Genomic DNA, 23,578 nt, shown 5'->3' with positions numbered 1-23,578 from the left:
TCCTTTGAAGAAAGGTTTAAATCTACAACTGGTAGGTACAGTTACCCTTTCATTTTTCTTGTTGGAATGAGTCGCACATAAACATTGACTCGCATGAATTTTCAGACAGAATTTTAAACTCAAATCAATTTTTTTTAATTTCTTTCTTTTCTTTAAAGGGAACAAAAAAAAAAGACGAGTTTGGTTTCTTTGATTGGATCCGCTGCCTCTCAAAAACCATATTGCAATTGCAAAGTCGAGTTCCCTTTCTCCGTTAGGTAAAGCTTTGTTATTTTCTTCTTTTGGTGTTGCATTTTATCAACAACAAGAAGGCCGCCGGCCAGCGTTGAACCCATCGCCTGTAGATTCAGAAATCAATTGAATTCGATTCGATTAGATCAGATCGGATCTCCCAACACAAGCATAGACTTGATCCGCTGCTACGTTTCTCTTTCTCTACGTAGATGCTGGTGTATGATTCTTTTTCCTTCCTTTTTTTTTTTTGTATGACTTGAACGGATAAATATCAGCTATTCTAATTGTTATCCTTCTTTGCTATTCCTCCTATGATGCTGCATTTGTTGTCAATTATCTACTCTAGCTCTGCTCAAGTTCTCTACTTGCTGTTGGGTTTTCAGTTCTGCTTAAGGGATCGAATTTATAAACTATGGGAGATTGGGTCATTGGAGCATTCATCAACCTCTTTGGCAGTATTGCCATCAACTTTGGGACAAACCTTCTTAAATTAGGTCATAATGAGGTATGAAGTTTGCTAAATTTTGTTTCTTTTCACCATCCCCAATCAATTACTTTTTAGATATATTTAGCATTCTTGACATGTTTGTCAAGTCATAAAATCATCCTTGTACTTTCTACACATGTTCATGTTGCTGCATTAGTTTTCAAAACAAAAGAAAAAACATACATAAAAACCCATATACTCAACTTTGGGTGTTACTAATAGGCTGAGCATTGTCAATGTGTTGTTTTCATATAAGGTTATGTCTGAATTTCATTGATCTTCTGGGTAAGTTGGTTCTTTGCATCTAATGTAAAAGTCTTTCTGGCTTTTTTCCCCTTAGCATGTGATGGAACATCATCAAATTTGAAAATCGATGTTTTGTTTCTATATCACATTATTCAGTAATTTGTTCGTTTCTGGCATAGTGTGGCAGCTTTAATTTTCAATCTTATGACCTTTTTCTTTGTCTCATTGTGTCTACTTAAATTCACAGAGGGAAAGACATTCCATGATGGATGGTGAAGGAATGGCTGGAAAGGTTCCATTAAAGCCTATCATATACTTCCAAACATGGAGAGTTGGTACTAAATTGAATAATTGGGTGTTTATTTATGATTTATGTGGAGTAAGTTAATGTTAAAATGTAATTCTTCATCTGCAGGTATTCTATTTTTCATTATTGGAAATTGTCTAAACTTCATTTCCTTTGGTTATGCTGCTCAGGTTAGTACCCCCAGCCTTCTGATCTGAATAGGCTCAATTTTGTCAAAATTACGTATTAATTTTCCTCCTTAAGGAAGTTCTATGATTAAGAAGCTAAGTTTAATGCTTTTATCTTAAATGTTGTGGGCTTGATGCAAAGTTTTATCCTTGACCCCTTGTTATTGGTAAATAGCTTTAGGAAGCTGGACCATTGTTACTCCTTTACTTATTATTGTAGATACTTGTTTGTTTGGGATCCTGCTAAACAACATGGTCAACTGTTTGTGGGTAAAGGAGGTTTGGGTTTGAAGTTGTTTTTTTTTTTTTTTTGGTTATTACCATTGTGCAAGGCTTTGTATTTTAGTAACTCTGCATTTTTTTTTCTCACATTTTCCTTACTTCTTACTCCTTGGCAGTCACTTCTTGCAGCCTTGGGATCTGTTCAGTTTATATCCAACATTGCATTTGCTTACTTCGTCTTAAACAAAATGGTCACTGTAAAGTATGTTTTAGCCTGCAGCAAGAGTTAAAATTTTGATAACTAGAAATGTGCCTTACTTTTATTTCATGGAATATTGTGTCTGACTCTATTTCATTGTGGTCACTTCCAGGGTACTGGCAGCCACTGCATTTATTGTTCTTGGAAATTTTTTTCTTGTCGCATTCGGCAACCATCAGTCTCCTGGTATCTGATCTCACTTGATTTTTAGACATGGTTGATTATTAGCTTTCGAGTCCTGGTTGCACCCCTTCCTCCTGACCATCAGCCAGTTGATGAAAAGGGGAAAAGGAAGACATACAACAATACATGGATATAAATGTATTGGGTCTCTCTCTCTATATATATATATGTATAATTGAAATTACTTATATATTCATTTATAAACATCGAGAGAGAGACAGACTTGTCTACATGCAGGCATGGAGGCTTAGCTTTGGTTTCACTGGTTCTAAAAGAAAATGCATGGTCGTTTTCTGTTTCCTTTTCAGTCTATACACCGGAACAGTTGGCAGAGAAATACAGTAATTTAACATTCCTTCTTTACTGTCTGATTTTAATCTTAGTTGTTGCACTACATCACTATATCTACAGGTGAGATTTGAGAGTCAGCTGTTTTAGTAATGCTAATATTATCCTTCTAAACATTTGTTGAGCTGTTTGACATGCCTTAATATGCAAACTTTCAGGAGAGGGGAAATTGTCCTTGCTGTTTCTGGACAAGACCTTAGACCATATTGGAACATGCTGCTTCCTTTTTCATATGCTGTAGTTTCAGGAGCTGTAGGATCATGCTCAGTGTTATTTGCAAAATCTCTGTAAGTTGGCTGTTTTAGATGTCATTTTTCAATTAAAACTTGCATTGAGATTAAATCTAATTTTGAATTTCATATTGTCCAGCTCTAACCTTCTAAGGTTGGCAATGTCCAATGGTTATCAGTTGCACAGCTGGTTCACATACTCCATGATACTTTTATTTCTAAGTACAGCTGGATTTTGGGTAAGAATCATGGCAGAATTTGTATTTTATGCTTCTTCTACAAGAGTGATTTTTGGAGACTTATACTGAGCTTTTTTACTGCAGATGGCAAGGCTAAATGAAGGGTTATCACTCTTTGATGCAATCCTTATTGTTCCCATGTTTCAAATTGCTTGGACCTTCTTCTCCATTTTTACAGGATTTATATATTTCCAGGAATATCAGGTCCTCCCTCTCTCTCTCTCTCTCTCTCTCTCTCTCTCTCTCTGTCTCTCTCTCTCTCTCTCTGTCTTGCGGGTGCACTTAACCCCCCCTCTCTCCCCTAATTTCATATTATGTCAAGATTCTTAGTTCAAATCACCTCACTCCCTGCCTGCATGATTTAATTTTCACTGTAATATATCTCCAGTGTAGCAACATCATTTGGCTGAACTTAATTATTTATTTTTTATTGTAGTTGCTTTTTGCAGCAATTATTTACCGAACAGCCTTATGTAATCTTTGCTTTCAAATAAGTGGTTATCATTCATTAAAAAGTACTAAAGTGAAAATTGATGGCTTTTGCCATTTGTCATGTAGGAAGGCTGTAAAGTTAATCATGCAGTTAGTCTGAACAAGCCAGTATTCTTCAATTCTACTCTAGCCCCTCCCTTCTGGATAATGGAATTAGATGATCTCAAACGGTGTTTTTTGTTTAACGAAACAGGTGTTTGATGCGCTGAGAACAACTATGTTCATACTAGGAATGGTGTCTGTGTTCGCAGGCATTTCTTTATTGGCACCTGATGAGCCAAGAGGTACTTACATTGAGGAGTTATGTAACTCTCTGTATAAAACATTTTTAAGTTTTGAGCGTATTCTGATTTCCATTTTCTCCCCTTTAGGTGGTGAAGTGAAGGATGGTTCACATCCAACTTCTGTTTTGTCTTCCAGCAATTCAACTGAAACAGACAGGTAAAAAGCACATTTCTTGGTGTTGTCAATGACTTTGGTCCTTCGTGGATTGTATCAATGAGAGCTGATGAAATTTTGACACATGATTATTTTTTTGTTTATCATCATTGAGGTTATGAGCGTCTAAATGTACTAGCATAATTGTCTATGGTACTTCACCCGCTGTTCTCATGTTTCCTTGTAGGTTCATCTTCGAATCCGAAGATGCAGAAAATAAAGAGATGAAATCATTTACACAACTAATGGTGGTGAAGGTCACAGACATACTTGCCAAGGCAAAGGTACTGCAAAACGGATTTGGAGAATTATGATCTAACAAGATTACTTTAACACTAACTTATTTGATATTGGTAAATCTGTTTGCAGACAACATGTTCGCTATCGCTAGGTTTTGGAGATGATTCTATCAACGCATCTGCGGTTCTTGTGATGCCTATGATGTCATCAAAGATAACAGGCTTTAGAGGAAGTGGGTTTGATCGGAGTAGGATATTCTCCTTGAGAAATTCAAGTTGGAGTAGGGTTGCAATGGATGAGGAGAGTGCAAAGATGTTAAATGGAGATGGGGTGCTCCCTCAAAGCCCCTGATATAGGGATAGTAAGAAACATTGATTTTGATTCTTTGTTCTTCACAGACTCGATTTTTAGTAACACAAATAGCTTAGGATCGATTTGTTATTGTGCCGAGTAGCATATTCTTGGTCATAGAAACATTACACCGTCATATGTTTCTACATTGTATAGTCTTGCTTACCTTATTGAAAGGAAATACGAGTATGTAATGTAAATTAAGAAACAGAAAAACATACTGCTGGACTGGACTATTCTGCCTTTGTTAGTACCACAAATTATTTTTCACATGTCAGATTTTCGGGCCAATCTTTCTAAATAAAATAAATAAGGTTTTTTTTTTGTTCTTGTACTAAATTTTGGAGTTCTATCTTTGTATTTTACTTCCAGATAATTGGATTTTCTTCTTAATATTATGTTTTGCTCTAAATTACTAATATCAATTTCGTGGAATTAAGCTATATATAATATAAAACCAATTCTTTGGGGGTTACTAGGAGTAAATAGGGATAATTTAGGTGTCAAAAGTTAAGGGCAATTTAGATATTTTATAAAAGCTAATTAGTTATTTTAATTTATATTTTAATTATTTGTGCTTTTGATCTCTTTTCAATTTGTTGGAAGTTGTCTTTGTAGTATTTCTTTGAATTAATTGTATTTTAAATATTAGTTATTTTAATTTATTATATGAATTATTATTCCTTTAAATTAATTTTATTTTAATATTATTTTATATGTCTCTTATATATTTTTGTTTATATTTGATTTTTCTATATAGTTAAAGTTACTATGATACACATTACATTACCAACTCCCTTTTGAGTCTTTGAAATTTTAAGCATTTTGAAAATTTCAAATATTATAATTATTTTTATCTTATTGTTACTTTTTTATTTAATTATACTTTAATTGTTTTCTCCATCAATTATGTTTTTAATTATATACATATACAAATTTAATAAAATAATTTAACTTTTAAATATTAAAATATTAGATTTTTTTTTTACATAAGATTGTGTTTTGGGTTTTATTTTAAAAAAATTCCGCTTTAAGTCCACTGTCCACTAATAGAAAGTATAAAAAAAAACACTAAATTAAAGTTTTTGATTAAATGTTTAAGTATGGTATAGGTACCAAAATCAAATTTAATCAATAATAATAAGCCCCAAAATGAACAAGTAGGAGGTTTAAAGTGGAGGCATGCGGAGCTGTCGAGCGTTACAAGCGACCGCCGTTGTCAAAAGCAGCCTGCAGTTGAAGCTGAAGATATCAACTGAAGACACATGCATCTCCTTGATCAAGCAATGCCACACGCTCAAGTCTCTTAAAGCCCTTCATGCTTCCATTCTCAGATCCCTCCACCTCCATCTCCACTCCCTCACCAACCTCATCTCCCATTACGCTTCTCTTGGCTCCATTTCTTACGCCTACACTCTCTTTTCCCACTGCAACTCCTTCTCCAACGATGCCTTCCTTTGGAACGTCATGCTGCGTGGCCTCGTCGACAATGCCCACTACCATCGCTCCTTCCTTCTTTATACCCGTATGCCTTATCTGCATATTGCGCCTGATAACTTCACCTTTCCCTTTCTTCTCAAAGCTTGCGCTTCTCTCCGCATTCTCAATTTGGGTTCTCAGCTTCATGCACATGCCTTCCTATACGGCTATTCCTCTCACGTCTTCGTTGCTAACTCCCTCATTTCAATGTACGCCAAATGCGGCCTTTTTCCTGTTTCCGAAAGAGTGTTCGATAAAATGCGCCAAAGAAGTATAGTGTCGTGGAGCGCAATGATTGGAGCGTGCTTGCAGTGCGGTTTTCATGAGCAAGGGTTGTTGCTGTTTACCAGGATGTTGGATCAAGGAATTAAACCCAACAGGGCTTCTATTTTAAATGCCACGGCCTGCGTTCGGCGTGAGAACGCGGCTCATCAAATGCATAGAGTCATCATGGATAATGTACTTGATAATGATCAGTCCGTGCAAAATGCCACCATGCTTATGTTTGCTAGATGCGGAAGAATTGACCTTGCTAGAAGCTTGTTTGATGGGTTCACAAACAAGGATTTGGTTTGCTGGGCCTCAATGATCGATGCATATGCTCGGGCTGACTTGCCACTTGAAGCTTTGCTCCTCTTTAACCAAATGAGATTACAATGCGTCCTTCCCGATTCTATTACCCTTCTTGCCGTGATTCAAGCTTGTTCAATACTAGCTTCTTTGCACCTTGCAAGAACCCTTCATGCCGTTATTTTTCGTTGTTTCCTAGAGTGTCAATTAGTGTTAGATACTGCTGTCCTTGACCTTTACATGAAATGTGGGAGCTTAACGTATGCTAGAAAAGTTTTCGATAACATGAAAGGAAGGAATATCATCTCCTGGAGCACTATGATATCCGGGTATGGTATGCACGGCCATGGTAAAGAAGCACTTCATCTCTTTTATCAAATGAAGGCCTTAATAAAGCCAGACCATGTCACATTCGTATCAATATTGTCAGCATGTAGTCATGCCGGTTTAATTAATGAAGGATGGGAGTGCTTCGATTCCATGGTAAGAGACTTTGGGGTAACACCAACATCCGAACATTATGCATGTATGGTTGATCTATTGGGCAGAGTTGGGCAGTTGAACCAGGCCCTGGAGTTCATTGAAAAGATGCCTGTGAGACCAGAAGCTGGTGTCTGGGGGGCACTGCTTGGAGCTTGTAGAATTCATTCAAATGTAGAACTGGCAGAAATCGCTGCCAAATCGTTACTCAACTTGGATGCCGAAAATCCCGGAAGGTATGTTCTCTTGTCCAACATATATGCATCATTGGGAAAAAGAAGAGAAGCTTATAGGATTAGAAATTTAATGAAAAGCAGAGGTGTAAAGAAAAAAGTCGGTTGGACTAGTATAGAGATTAAGGGCAAGATGTATACGTTCGTGGCCGGGGATAGAGCAAACCCTGAAATGGATCTAATCTATTCAGAGTTGGGTAAACTAATGGAGAGGATTAGACAAGAAGTGTATATACCAGATGTAAGCTTTGTATTGCATGATGTGGAGGGGGAGACAAAGGAGATGATGTTGTATGCACACAGTGAGAAGCTGGCCATCGTTTTTGGGCTGATAAAGTTGGGACATGAAAGTTCGATTAGAATAACAAAGAATTTGAGGGTGTGTGATGATTGTCATACGGCTACAAAGTTCATTTCCAAGGTTACAGGAAAGGAAATTGTGGTGAGAGATTCCCAGAGGTTCCATCATTTTATGAATGGAACTTGTTCCTGTGGAGATTATTGGTGATTATGTTTTTGCCGTAGTTATTAGCAATTATTCAAAGAAATTTATGTTTTGCCGTAATTTTTTTTTTATTTTCAATTATTTAAATTTTTTATTTTTTAAACAAATTTATTAGATTTAAAACCGAGTTAGAAAAATACATGTCTTTAGAAAATTTGTTATGCGCCCCTGGAAATATTGAGATAATCCTAAATAAGTTATTAAGATTATTTACTTGATCCATGCTAGGTTCAATATAAATTCAAAGGAAGAAACTTATATGTATGTTTCTTTTGGGTGAATTCCACAAAAAGTCCCCAAACTTTAGGCTAAATTCTACATTGCTCAACTGAGTCCCCAACTGCAAAGTTTAGTATTAATGTGGCTTTTCCTTCAACGGAACTACGAATGATACATTTATGCGAAATTTATTAATGTGACATTTATGCGAAATTTTGCAAATTGAAGACTTATTGATACATTTTGAAGCTTGAAACCTATATAGAATTTGACCTAAAGTTTGTAGACCAGTTGTGGAATTAACCCTTAATATACAATTGTTCTGGATTAGTTTAATTTATTTCTGTATATTTTAATTTTTCAATTCAATTGATTTGATCTTAATTAAATAATTTTTCTATGCGATACAATAAAAAATCACTTTAAGGTCGGTTTTCAGTGCCCGACTGATCGGTTCAGATTCCAACTACATAGTTTTTTTCTTTTCATAGGTCTAAAGCAAGACAGAAAAAAAAAAGTCCTGAGTCCGCGTCCATAGTCAAAATACCTTGGATTGGGAGTAGGAACGATAGTGAAACCTTATCTGGGGTTTTCTTTTTTTTATATTGCATAAAGTCAAACTAATTTTATCCCAACTGAAGCATTGGTGGCATTCGCAAGTGTCAACGCAATGGCTAAAGAACTAGGAGAGGAAATAACTAAGAAGCCGTTGATAATAGCAATGAAAGGGCATCCCAGCACTGGCAAATCCACTTTAGCCCATGCCTTAGCCTCAGCCCTCAAATTCCCTCTCGTCGACAAAGATGACATCCGCGACTCCACTTTTCCGCTCCATCAGCAACCACAAGCTTCCCACGCCCTCCTCAACCACCTCTCCTACGAAGCTATCCGGCGAGTCGCCTCAACTCAGCTCCACCTCGGCATCAGCGTCATCATCGACTCTCCTCTCTCTCACAGAACCCATCTCGACCGTCTCATCAGCTTAGCGGCGTCGGCCGGAGCCCGCCTCCTGATTGTGGAGTGCCGGCCGTCGGACGAGGCCAAGTGGAGGGAGAGGCTTGAAGGGAGGGATAAGAGTTGGCACAAGCCAACCTCTTGGGAGGAGCTTCAGGAGCTGATTAAGGGGTATGGCGGATGCACGGAGTACGATGTCGGAGATGTGCCCAAGATGGTGGTTGACACGACGGCGCCTAATCTAGGGGTGGAGGAGTTGGTTTCCAGTGTGGTGCGTTTCATTGCTTCTTCTTGAGGCAGATCAGTTGGATTGTACTGTGGCCGACCCAACCCCGATGTACTTAAATACTAATGCTGTTTTGCTTTAAAGGGTATACTCTCAATCAACTATAATTTTTTTACTTTATTTATTTAAAATAAAAATTTTATAATTTAAATAGCTATGTGCTGAATTATTTTCTAAATGTTTATAAAACTTTAACACTATTTACTATCTTGTCACAAATAATCAAATAATTCAATTCATAATAAAATTACAATCATTTCCAAGCTTAAATTAAGCATATGAAACATTAAAACAATCTGGGAATAAATCTTAACTAAACTTAAAGTTTTACAAAAATTTAGATGAAATGTGAAAATAGGAATCACACGGCCGTGTGACAAAGCTTAAGTTGTGAGATCCTAAAGTATACGGTTTAAATATTATGACACGGTTTAGCATACGGGATGAGATATAGTGAAGTGTATTTAATTTTAGGGTGAGTTTGGATGGGCGGTGCGTTTATCTGCAGTTAGTATAAAAACAGCGATGGCTGTGAGATTAAACACTGTAGTGATATTGTAACGTGAGACAAAAAGTAAACTAAACGCACCACACCGCACCCAATCGCCCATCCAAACCCACCCTTAATCTTTGTTGGTGTGTGAGAAAGGGGAAGGAGAAGGAGACGATGGTGCAGGGAAGTGTATATCTTCTTTGTTAAATAAATAAACAAAAATATTATCTAACTAATAATTTAGAGTTATTTTAGTATTATTTCAATAATGTTTTAGGGGTAAATTTTATATTTTATATTATTACCTAACTAATTAACTTTAATTTAAAATAATCTAATAAATTTATCTCAAAATTAATATATAATTAAATTAAATATAAATTTAAAATACTTAGTTTATTTGAAATCAAATAATATATTTTATAAAAGAAATCTATATATATATATATATTTAATTTTATAGTATTTCAAAATGTAATTATATTTTCATTATTTTATAAAATAAATAATAAGAGTATAATTAACTCTCTCTTTTTTACTTTAAATTTATCTAATATATAAATTTTGAAAGGTCTATAAAAATTTCTTCAAACTTGAGAAAGTAAACGATAAAAATAATCGTATTTTATATTAAACATGAAAATTTTAAATTTCTTTTACTCTAAATAATAAATATAAACATATAGTTATAATAACGTGCGTGATTGTTAATGAAATTTACATGATGTAAAGTCCATATTCTATGGTCGGAAAAATTGGTGCTACCAAAATCTATTAGAAGGTACGAATAATTTTAGAATGGTATAATTATTCATTTGATCCTATAACTTTAAAAAAAAGTTATTTATTTAATTCGCTTTTTTAATTTAAAAAAATTTATCAAATCATCTCAAAATAGATGAAAAAGTTAATTTCTTTTAACATTGTTGATGTAGCATACACATGGATTGCCATGTATATGTCACGTTGGCATTTAATTAATTTTTTAAATTTTAAAAATTTTAAAAATTAAAAAAATTGTTTTTTAATTAAAAACCATTAAAATTGTTGTAAAAAGTATAAGAATATAAAAAAATTTAATATTTTTAAAGTTTAAAAAGAAAATAATTAAATAGTGACATGTCATCTAGGTGGCAATCCACGTATATCAGCAAAGTTAACATACATTAACCTTTTCATATATTTTAGAGTAAATTGATAAAAAAAAATACAATTTAAAAAATTTAAAAGAAATAAAAAATTTAAATAAATGACTAAAATAACTTTTTTATAAAATTAGAAGACTTTTAGGGCTAGTTTGACAATACTTTTAAAAATTACTTTTGAGAAGTGCTTTTGAAAAATTTGAGTGTTTGGTATTGCTGTCAAAAAGTACTTTTGAGAAATAAAATATTCATTTTAGACATGATATTATAAAGTAACAAATATGCATTTAAATAATGTTCAAATTAGTTAATATTATGATATTTTAGTAAAAATATAAAAATAATTTATTATAACTTATTGTTAATATTTTAATATATAATATTAATTTTAAATATTTCGAAGTAGTTACTATTAATTATTTATTAAATTTAATTAGAATATATAAACTATATTTAAATATTTAAATATAATAATTAACTATTTGTAATTAGGTAATGACACGATTGTATTATTTTAAAAATTATTTTTTATTTTTAATTAATGCTTTTAACACATTTGTCTTATTTTATTTTAAAATGTATTTGAATATATAACTCATATTAGATATTAACATAATATAGAAAACATAAACCTAACAAATTAAAATAGTAAGGTTAAAAAAGTAAAATACCAACCAAAAACACTTTTGAGCTGAAAAAAGCTAAAAATTTCTGCTTTTTCATCTGTGAAAAAGCACTTAAAATAAGTGAAAAAATTTTCTACACTGACGTCTGTTCTTTATTACTTTATAAATAAAAACACTTTTTAATAGAAAAACTCATCTGAAAAGCATTAAAGAATACAACCTTAAAATCCAACCAAATTACGCCATCTAAAACATATGGTATAGATATATCAAAAAGGTTGGTGTATCTCTTACCTTTTATATATAGACCAAATAAAATAATGATTTTAGAGTTGAATTATGGTTAAATTAGTTAAGCTATTTAATAACAATAACTAACCGAATTAATATCACCAAACAATTTAAGGCTGATTTACCAATAAAAGCTTTTTTTTTATAAATTTATCGAAATGGGCCTAGTATTTTATTATTTACCGGAATGGACCATTTTTCGGCAAATCGCGTCCACGTCAGCGCGATGTCAGGGGACGTGCCAGGAAATCGTGGCCACGTCAGAGCGCTTTGTTGACGTGGCAACAAATCGCCCCCTAGTGGACGCGATTTGTAGCCACGTTAGCAAAGCGTGCTGATGTGGCCGCGATTTCTTGACTTGTAGGTTTTGGATTTTAGGGTTTAGGGTTTTAGGGTTTTTAGGATTTTTAGGGTTTTGGAGAAAAAAAGTAAACAGATAAGTTGCGCCCACATGTACGCGCTTCTTTATGGAAACATCTGCCCTTGAATCTACAAATATTGAGCATGCATTCATTGAAGTACTAACTCAAATACATCATGTGATCAGTCGAAAAGCACTCGAAGGAGGGAATGATCAACCGACATTGCCCAAGGGACAAACCATCGATGTCAGCTCTCGGGATGATGTTTCAGCTGTGAAGAAAGACGGCTGCTGTTCGGCATAATTGTTAGATGATTCCGAGTGTCCAAATTTGCTTCCTCATTAAGCACAAGCTTTCCTCACCGTGATCTTTCTCGAGATCTTTCATTGAAGACGAAGAAATCACAGCATTCCAGGGATTTTCTTATAGTTTGTTCAGACAGATCTAGTTTTAGTATTTTAAATGATTTTCATTAGTTGTGGAGAATAAATTTTAAATTAGCTATCATAATGTTTTGTATTTTCAAAAGAGTATTTTATGTAAATAACAAATAAATAGGGATAATTTAGGTATTATAAATAATTTAAATAATTTAGTGCAACTATATACATGAAAATTTCATTAGTTGCACTGTTCACGCGTTGGGCAAGTCGCAGCCATGTCAGCGCGCTTTGCTGACGTGGCCACGATTTCCTAGTACGTCCCCTGATATCGTGCTGACGTGGACGCGATTTGCTGAAAAAGGCCCATTCCTGTAAATAATAAAATACCGGGCCCGTTTCGATAATTTAAAAAAATAGGTTTTTTTAGTAAATTGCCCACAATTTAAATGGAATTAAATAAACATTCATGAGTTTGCGTACGGAATCTCAATGGGTTAGCAATTAGCATAACAAACTACCTCAAACTAAATACTTTAATATATTAGATTTTATTTTAACAAATTCAATATAATTTTTCATCATATTTGCTTTTTTTGATACAATATCTGTAACTACTCATAACCCCTCCCCAACTCATGGAAGAATAATGCGTTTCAGTGCACTCGAATCCACGTCTTCCTATATTAGCAACAATATTTATGCCAGTCAAACTAAAACTCAATCGACTATATATTAGATTATTAAATACTTTTATATACATGTATTATATACTAGATTACATAACAAGTAAATAATTTACGAATTTTTATTATTTTTGAGTTTTTTTAAAAAGTAAATTTATTAATTCATTTAATAAATGGAACCATACAATTCAGAGAAAAAAATAGCAAACACTCGTCGCAGATGATGAATGACAAATTCCATCAACACAATAAAGACTTTAGCCTCAGCATCAATAGAACATTATGACACGTTGACAATTGACTTTGTCACAGCTCAAGCACGACATATCTGAAGTGATTGCAAACACTTAATACAATAAAGAAATTAGCCTCGAATGGTCTAAAGCAATGAGCAAAAAGCAATAAAAGAATTGAGCATTCACCAAACCAGAGATGTAACAGCCCGTTTTTGGGTCTAGTCGGAACAGTGGTTTCGAGACCACAAATCCGACGAGGAAAAGAAAATGTAATGGCCTGAATTTTCAAAGGTGTCGGAATGGTGATTCGAGATCACTAAATTCGAAAAATAAGTAGAAAATATTATTAATTTAGTGAGTATAAGTTAAATGTGAAGTTAGGAAAAATTTTGAAATAGTGAATAGTGCACTAGAAATAAATATTAAAATAATTAGAATCGAAAATGAGGTATTGAGACCTCAGAGATTTTAAACCGAGCCATAAATATTTTTATAAATATTTATGGAGTGTTAAAAAGTTAGTATTAAAGTTTCGTCAAGAAATTTTAAAGTTCCGATAATTAATAGAACAAAAAGGACTAAATTGTAACAAATGCAAAATTATAGTAAATGATTAAATAGCTTAAATGATAAAAGGAAGAGGGCTTAAAAGGAAAATAGACCCAAGGTCTATTTGGGCTGGACGGCAAATGCAGAAAATCAGGAGAATTAAGGGCAAAATTGAAATATTGCAAATTTTACTTAATAAAGTTAGGACCAAAGTGGAATTATCTAGATTTCTCTTCATTTTTCTGCATTCTCATCAGCTAAAACACCATGGAAGGGTTTCTTCAAGCTGGTTCTTCATATTTTTACTGCAAGTAAGTTCAATTCTTGATCATTTCTTGAAATTTTTGTATTTTTATGACTTTTACAACTAGGCCCATTTGTTGAATTCATTAGTTTTTGATTTTATGAAAGAAGTTGAAAGTTGATATGAATATGTGCTGGAAGTATATGATGATTTAGCATGAAATTAGAGCTTTAAATTGTTCATATGCTGATTTTATTGAAAGAATTGAATAGAAAGTGAATGTTTGGGACCTAATAGTAAAAGAGTTTGAAGTTAGAGCTATATGTGGAAATTCTGAAGTTCAATAGTTGTGAAATATCTTATAATGTCTAGGTAAAGTATTAATTGAGAGAATTAGATCAATTTAGGGGTTAATTGAGAAAGTACTGAATTGTATAAACTGTGAAATTTGGGGCAAAATAGAAATCAACATTTTGCACTAAAACAGTTTTGGACAGCAGCAGTAGTCTAACTTTGAAAAATCACAAAAAATTTTATAGATTGAATTAGAGGATGAATAAAATATGAAATTAAAGCTTATTGAGTCTAGTTTCTTATAAAAGAAACGGTGTAAGCAATGGAATTGTAAATCATGAGATATAATGGATTTTGTGAGACAAGGTCAGAATGAATTTGGGTTCCCCTGTTCTGACTTTGTAAAATCATTAAAAATTGTACAAAAATTATTATGAGTTATAATTTATATGGTTAGAATCCTTAATGAGTCTATTTTCAGAAGAAATAAACAGAAACATTATCTGAATTCTGTACAGTGAGACAATTAATTTTTAGTGAAGAGTGGTCGGAACTGTCAGACAGCAAAACAGGGGAAACTTTAAAGAATAAACTGTACTATTTTGCTAAACCAAAAATTCTGAAATCTTTATGGTAAGAAGATATGTGAATCTAGTTTCGGGGAAATTTTACGGATCTTAATTTGGAGCTCTGTACCTCCGGATAAAAATAATTTAGTGACTCTGACTCGGATAAACAGTTTTGAATATACATGTGAGTGAATAGTGAAATTATAGTTAATGTTGTTTAAGTGTATTATACACATTAAGGATGTGGAATGGAGAGGAGGAGGAGGAAAATTGGGAAATGTATGAATGATTTGTGTATAATTGGTCATATGTTTGATTATAATTGATAAACGATAAAATAGAAATGATGCTTATATTTGTGCATTATTGGATATGGTTTAAGCTCATGTGTGAAAATAAAGTTTCATAGTACGTGTGAATAGTATATTTGGTATATGATTGGGCATGAATGGTTTATGAATTAACATCTGTTGGTAAATGTGGCACATTAATAAATGTTGTGCTCATCCATGCTTATAATGTTTATGTTATATGTGTATTTGGCTAACATATTTGGTATACATGCTTAAGCTTTGGCCAAGTAATGGCTGAATTATGTCACGTTAAATTTATAAGTTATGCAATGAAATGTGATTATTGAATAGAAATTGAAATGGTTTGAATTGAATTATTGAATTAAACTGGAATATTGAAATTGGTGATTGATATGGATTTTATTGGAATTGAAACTGAGAAAGTGGAAATTGATATGTGAGACTGATACTGAACTGAATTACGGAATACTGGATATTGTTATGTATACTGCATTGAACTGTGAAAATACTGAAATAATGAATTACTGCAATACTGTGAAACTGATTGAAATAAGAAATTATAATTGATACTGAACTAAGATGGAAATTTATACTGGAAAGTGAATTAAATACCCTATTAACTAGTCGGGCTAGTCGGATATAGTTGACATGCCATAGGATATGGAAGAGTACGGGGTATTTGCCAGCTTACTGATTAGGCACTTATGTGCCGACTACTGTTACTGTTACTGATTCGGCACTTTATGTGTCGAATACTGTTACTGTTACTGTTACCGACTCGGCACTTTGTGTGTCGAATACTGTTACTGTTACTGTTATCGATTCGACACTTTGTGTGTCGAATACTGTTACCGTTAATGTTACAGATTCAGCACTTTGTGTGTCGAATACTGTTACTGTTACTGTTATCGATTCGACACTTTGTGTGTCGAATACTGTTACCGTTAATGTTACAGATTCAGCACTTTGTGTGTTGAATACTGTTACTACTACCGTTACTGATTACTGTATACTGGTGTGTTTGGTTGGAATCCGTGAATCCGTGTATCCGTTGAGTCCGAGTCAAGTTAATAGGAGAAAATGAAATAAAGTTACTGATAAAACTAAATCTGAATGATAAGACATATGTGAAAAGTGAAATTTGAAATAAAGAAATAAGAATGATAGTTATATATAATTAGTTGATAATATTAAAAGAATTAATTGTTTATTAGTCGTGATAATTGTAATGAAAAGTATGTGTGTGATTTAATGTCAGATAATGATAAATTTTATGAAATAGATTTTGATAATATAAAATGATGTAAAAATGAGAAGTGAAAATGAAATAATTTGAAATAGTGAAATAATATTTGAATTTAATTGAATACAAGTTATTGAAAAATATTTATGGATTTAGTGTATGAAGTGAGTATTTAAAGACTCTAACTGTAAATTGATTATAAAAAAAAAACGAATTGACAATGAAAATTGATGATGGATAAATTATTAAAATAGAATGGGAAATTGAAATGAATGTGAAATAATTACTAAAAAACTTATGTTGTAAGGTTTAGATATGAAATAGAATAAGTTATTGAATTGAGAATTTCATAAACGTGTTAATGAATGGTATAGTCAATAAACATTGAATTGAATGGTAATTACGTATTAGTGTTAAACTTAGTGGCATTGAATTGTACGTGAATTAAATGGAAAATTGCTAGTGATATGATTTAAATTGTGAGCATGAGAAATTGCAAATTGAATGAAATGGAAATGAAACATTGACTTGCATGAGTATGTATCGAGTCTCATTGTAACACCCCTTACCCGAGACCGTTTCCGGAGTCGAGCACGAGGCATTACTTAGCTTATCTTACCAATTCGGAGCATAAAAACTAGGTTTGAAAATTTATTTCATTATTCGCAGCAAATCTGTCCAATCGCGCAGCAGTTACTAAATTAATTATAACATGAGCTACAGAACTCGAAATTTAATTCCATAAATTTTCCCTGAAACTAGACTCATATATCTACTCACCATAAAATTTTTATAATTTTTGATTCAGCAAATTAGTACAGTTTATTAGTTAAAGTCTCCCCTGTTTCACCACCTGACTGCCCTGACCTCTAGTCACTAAAAATAAGTTTTCTCACTGTAGGATTTTCATATGAAGTTCTTATTTGTTTCTACAGAAAATAGACTCATTAAGAAATCTAAGCATGTAAATTTCAACTCATAACCATTTTTGTACAATTTTTAATTATTTTCTAAACTCAGAACAGGGGACTCCAAAAACAGTTCTGACCCTATCTTACTAAAATTCACATATCTTAAAATATAAATTTCCTTTTTCTACACCGTTATTTTTCCATGAAAATAAACTCAACAAGCTTTAATTCCATATATCATTCACCCTCTAATTCATTTTATACTATCTTGGGTGATTTTTCAAATTCACGTCACTGTGCTGCCTGAATTCTGTTTCTTTGCAAAATTTTATCCTTTCATGATTTCCATGCATAATTTATCACCTAATCTTTCATAACAACAAACACCTTCATCCTTAATCATTTTAATAACCATACATCATCAAATACTTACACATCACTCATTAGCAAAATCATCATTACAAACATACAAAATAACTAAATCCCTATACATGCCATAACTCAAACGTGTTTCGATATAAAATACCGAGCAGTTGTAGTTGATAGTGTGGACGATCTCCGACTTCTTTAGGATCCTTGAAGTAGCTTTGCAATACTATAAGAGAAAGAGAAATAAAAGAAGTAAGCATAAAGCTTAGTAAGTTTACTAGCAAATAAATAACAATATTTAACTTAAATAATTAAACTCAATGTCTATATCTCTAGTTTACTCTTTAGTTAATCTCATACTAGTTCTCTTACTTGTTTACTTAGAATACTTGTGTGCATAACTTACTCAATCCTTGCTGCATCGTTGAACATCAATTGATAGTATAATAAGTTCTTAAGTCTTACAACTTACCTGAGCTTGCCATTTATGCTTTAAACTGAACTTTCATGAACATGATTCGTTTACAAGCCCGTTGAGCTACATTGGAATAATAAGGATACTCGGGTCTCTTCTGATAATAACATGCCAAAGCCATGTCCCAGACATGGTCTTACATGGGATGTTCTCGTGATGGTGCCCATGCCATGTCCCAGACATGGTCTTATAGGGGACCTCTCATCTCGGTGCCAACGCCATGTCCCAGACATGGTCTTACATGGGACCTCTCGTCTCGGTGCCCATGCCATGTCCCAGACATGGTCTTACAGGGGACCTCTCATGATCTTAAGGATGCCAATGCCATGTCCCAGACATGGTCTTACATGGGATCTCTTTACCCAAATGTCATGACATTCGTATCCAGTACCATCCTTATGTATCAACGGGACTTTTAAATTTTAATTCTTTATCATTTCATGCTTGGATCATCATCAAATAAATTCATAAAATAAATTCATAATTGCTGGAAATTAACAACATTAATAATAAATATTGAAATATTACATTTATTTACCGTAAACTTACCTCGGTACCAATTATAGCCAAATTCACCAACTTAGTCTTCAACTTTATTCTTCCCTTTGTCTAACCTCGAGTTTCGTACTTCTTGATCTAAAATAGTAAATTTAACTTATTTAATAATCACATTCATCAAAACAGCCCTCGACTCTAACTTTTTCAAAATTAAAATTTTGCCCCTAAACTTTTACATAATTACATTTTTGCCCCAAGGCTCGGAAATTAAACTTCATCTCTTATTCTTATGTTTTATAACATTCTGAACATTTTTCCCTTCTATGGCAACATCAAATTCCCACTCTAACATGTACTTATGAACATTAGGTATTTTTACCGATTATGTCGTTTTACTCGTTTTCACTTAAAATCGCTTAGCAAAAGTTGTTTAACATAATTTTTAGCTTCATATTCTATCATAAAACATCAAAATAAACACTTTTCACCTATGGGTATTTTTCCAAATATAAACCCTAGGTTAAATTATTGCTAGAATAAGCTAAATTAAGCTACCGGGATCTCAAAAACGTAAAGAACATTAAAAACGGGGCTTGGGATCACTTACTATGGAGCTTGGAAGCTTGAAAACCCTAACTATGGCTTCCCCCTTGCTGATTTCGTTCATATGAAGAAGATGATGATTTTTGCCATCTTTTTCCCTTTTAATTCATTTTAATTACTAGATTACCAAATTGCCCCTAATTTAAAAATTTTCTATTTCACTTATCTCATGTCCATTTTTGTCTACCAAGTTACCAATGGTATAATTACCATATAAGGACCTCCAATTTAAAGTTTCATAACAATTGGACACCTCTAACATGTAGAACTCAACTTTTGCACTTTTTATAATTTAGTCCTTTTGACTAAATTGAGTGCCCAAACGTCGAAATTTTCGAACGAAATTTTCAAAAAATCATTTTGTGAAATTGTAGACCATAAAAATATAAGAAAAATAAAATTTTTCTCATCGGATTTGTGGTTCCGAAACCACTGTTCCGATAACCTCAAATTTGGGCCATTACACTCATAGGCTATATTTATTAAGATTATAATATTTTGAGGATATATTGTGAAAAGTTATAAAAGCATGTTAATAATTTTGAAGTTTTTAATTTAGATGAAATTTTATAACTCGGTTAAATACATTTACAAGTGTATGTGTTCTGGTAATGCCTAGTACCCTATTCCGGTGTTGGATACGGGTAAGGGGTGTTACAAGAGAGGACGACAACAAAATCATCCCTAAAATCACTTGTAAAACTAAGATTAAATGCATAAGTAAGACTAAAAAACGTGCTACAGTAGCAGACAAAAACTTCTAAAATTGAAAACTTATTAAACAATAGAAAAACAAACAAAAAAACATATAAAACCTAAGACAACACGGGTCCAAATTGACACATGTAATAATTTATTATTCTAAAATACTCTCAAAATAGAAACAGATTAAGAAGTTGACGAAGGGCCACTCACTTTCCAAGAAAAATTACTGGTGACCAGTGGAGTTTTAGCGAACGATAAGCAGCGTCATCTGTCCATCACAACTTGTGAAGACAACAAAGATACCCTCAAAATAGATCTGCAAATTGCAAAGAGAGAAGATATATATAGTGAATGAGAAGAAAAAAGAAATAAAGCAAAAGGTTGATGAGAGAGGAAAAAAGGCGGGCAATAGCCAACCTGGAGGTTGACATCTTCACTGAGCAAAATAAAAGATAAGAAATAAGCGACTTATTAATTTCGAGTTTAATTCATAAACATTTGGCTTTTAATTATTTTATTTAAATACATTATATATAATAATAAAAGAAAAGAATATTGTTCTAATAATAATATTTTTTTATAAATTTTCTGATGGAATTAACTGGACGAGGAGATCTATTACAGCATAGTTACATGCATTTCAATCAACACCATTCAAAAGGTGTAGTTAGCATGGTGCTGCATCCAACTATGTAAAGTATCCTAAGGAGGTAGGAATCACTAATGGCATCGATATATTTGGTACCACTCCAAACACATTGCATATTCCACATGCAAATTATTTTTTTAATTAATAGTAATTTTAGATTTTATTTTTAAATAATTTAAATATTTTTATCTAACTTTTAAGTTAGAATCTTTAAGAGTTTATCTAATGTAAAGAAATTATTTAATTATTTAATATATATATATATATATATATATTATAAAACCAGCTTTTAAAGGAATCATAAGGAGTAAAATACCAGCATTGTAAGAATTTATAGTCATTAAATTTAATATTAGGTTTAAATATGTTAAAGTTCTTTCCACTCTTTAATTTAGAGATATTGAACCTGTATTTTTTTTATTTAAAAATTTTTATTCCTCCGTCTAATCTTATCTTGTTATTAAAGTTAACGAAATCATAAATAGAACCCAAACGAGAAAACCAAATGAGGACTCAGGGTAGTCATTAGGAGAAGTCTTAGAATCAAACGATAGTTACAGTTTTTTTTATTTATGTTTTTTCAGTTTAGTTATTTTTTACCAAAAAAAAAAAAAGTTAACACGAAATCAAAGGTAAATAACTTTTTTAACTCTCAACATTAACAATTTTTGTCAAATTGGTCTTTACTCCTTAGAAGCACATACTCTTTTTTTTTTTTAAGTTTTAAAAAATAATTTTTTTCATATTTTAAATAAAAACATAAAAAATAATTTTTAAAAAATAAAAAAATAAAAACTCTTTAAAATTCAATAAATAAAATTATTTTAAAAATATAAAAACAAAATTTCATTGTTATCAAAATCGGATTGGTTGGAACGAGAATCAATTGGGGTGTCGATCCGATGAGAGGTAAAAAATCAATTGACCCATAAATCAGTATGGATTGATTGAACCAAGCTAAAAATCGAATGAACTAACAGTTGAACAAATTTCGAATTGTTCCGACCAATTGGTTCCTAAAATAACAGGTTTGACTGGTTCAAAGCAAATAAAATATTAAAAATAAAGACTATAAAAATCAGTTCAACTGATTTTTTCTCAGTTCAACCAATTTGTAACAGTTCACGGGTCAATCGATTTTTTTACCTCTCATCAAATCGATATTCCAGCCGGTTCTTGATCCAACTGATCCGGTCCGATTTATATAACATTGAATATTTTTTTTTGAATTTTAAAGAGTTTGTTTTTCATGATTTTTTGTTTAAAAAATTATAAATTATTAAACTTTTATGTTTTTATTTCAAATAAGAGAATAATTAATTTTTATTTTTTTCAAAAAAAAATTATGTACTTTTAAAATATAAAGACCAATTTGATAAAAGATTATAAATATTGAGAGCTAAAATAGTTATTTTACATTTGACACTGTTAACTTTAATAGCAAAATTAGATGAAGGGATCAAAATTTTTAAATCAAAAGAAGTACAAGGACTTAATATCTTAAAATTAAAGTATAAGGATTAAATTTTAAATTTCAAAAGAGTACAAACAACTTTAACATATCTAAACCTTAATATTTAAAATTTGTTAGAGTCAAAGTAGATTTTTCATAAAAAAAAATTGTATTTATTTAATATGATTATATATTTAAAATGTATAAAACATTAATTCTAAATTCATAAATATTGATAGAACTTTCAACTGCGACATTAATTAAACATCTGATAAATCTCCAACTACTCCTAGTTTGTTGATATTTACAATTAGAGTTGGGATCCATGAATTTCGTTTTAAATAATTTGGATTCTTCATTTTTAAAATGGAATTTATTGATTTTAAAAACCACATTAACTTCATTTCTATCTATGAGCAACATTAAACAACAACTTTTTTTTATATATATATAATTGAGAATAAAGTTTGATCTAAGACATAGAGGATAAAAAATATTTTTTATAATTTGACAAAAAATTAAAAATTAATTTAAAATTTTAAAGTATGTGATTAAAATTAATTTAATCACATAAAAGATTACTGAATTTCGATGTTGACATATTTATATGTTGACATATTTATAGCTCTAAAACATTATTCGATTTTCATGAATAATAATAAGTTATAAAATGATCATTGAACTATACAAAAGTTTCATTTAAATTATTAGGCTGTTAAAATCTTTGGTATATATAGCCTTATCTGTTCACACCGCATACACTAATTAAAAGCTCTTATTCCTCTTAACTTCTATAGATCAATTTTTTTTTTATGAAATAGTTTTGAACGTCACGAATTTACAAACCCAAAATCTAAACAACTTTCTTCTCCGATCTTCGAGACCGATAGTCAGGCCAACTTGGACCTTAGGTATGTTCTACTCCTTAATGGGTATTTATCTACAATACAAATTGTCAAACCATTGCTTGGAACTCACTAGCTAAACTTAAAAAAGAGGCTTAACAATCTAATGATTTAAATAAAAACTTTTAAGTAGCTCAATAATTTAAAAGAAACATTATGAATAGTTCAATACTCATTTTATAATTTTTTAAAATTAAATAATTAAAATATAAATTTACTAATAACGTAATTAACCTGAATAAAACAAACTTACTGTAATATATTAGCTAGATATTAATTATGTAACAAATCACAAAACCCTATAAACTTAATTTAAATGGAAATTATATAAAAAAATGTACATTAATCAGAATAGAACGTGGAATAGGTCCAAGACCTTATCTCGAAGAAAAATATTCTGGTTCCCTTT

General features: G+C 31.7%; 2 protein-coding genes across 4 annotated transcripts; both read left to right on the top strand.

The window, feature by feature from the left end:
* Positions 1-46: 46 nt before the first annotated feature.
* LOC107924721 (probable magnesium transporter NIPA8) lies at positions 47-4,766 on the top strand. 3 transcript variants are annotated; one of them, XM_041105706.1, is made up of 14 exons: positions 47-451; positions 618-739; positions 1,215-1,302; positions 1,383-1,444; positions 1,840-1,925; positions 2,035-2,108; positions 2,414-2,516; positions 2,612-2,740; positions 2,823-2,922; positions 3,007-3,126; positions 3,608-3,698; positions 3,786-3,855; positions 4,040-4,136; positions 4,222-4,766. In XM_041105706.1, exons 2-14 carry the CDS (start codon positions 647-649, stop codon positions 4,441-4,443), a joined length of 1,335 nt encoding a protein of 444 aa, XP_040961640.1. In that variant the 5' UTR covers positions 47-451; positions 618-646; the 3' UTR covers positions 4,444-4,766. The 3 variants fall into 3 exon arrangements, with proteins under 3 accessions (XP_040961640.1, XP_040961641.1, XP_040961642.1); XM_041105707.1 differs by having other exon boundaries at positions 61-451; positions 581-739; XM_041105708.1 differs by lacking the exons at positions 47-451; positions 618-739; positions 1,215-1,302; positions 1,383-1,444 and adding an exon at positions 1,451-1,720.
* A 1,363-nt stretch (positions 4,767-6,129) lies between these two features.
* LOC107910853 (pentatricopeptide repeat-containing protein At1g11290, chloroplastic) lies at positions 6,130-7,713 on the top strand. Its single transcript, XM_016838780.2, has one exon. It carries the CDS (start codon positions 6,130-6,132, stop codon positions 7,711-7,713), a length of 1,584 nt encoding a protein of 527 aa, XP_016694269.2.
* Positions 7,714-23,578: the final 15,865 nt, after the last annotated feature.

This window comes from Gossypium hirsutum, chromosome D11 (assembly GCF_007990345.1).
Source record: "Gossypium hirsutum isolate 1008001.06 chromosome D11, Gossypium_hirsutum_v2.1, whole genome shotgun sequence".
NCBI classification, from domain to species: Eukaryota; Viridiplantae; Streptophyta; class Magnoliopsida; order Malvales; family Malvaceae; genus Gossypium; species Gossypium hirsutum.
Note: the sequence above shows the minus strand (reverse complement) of the source record. Positions and strands in the feature narration are given on the sequence as shown.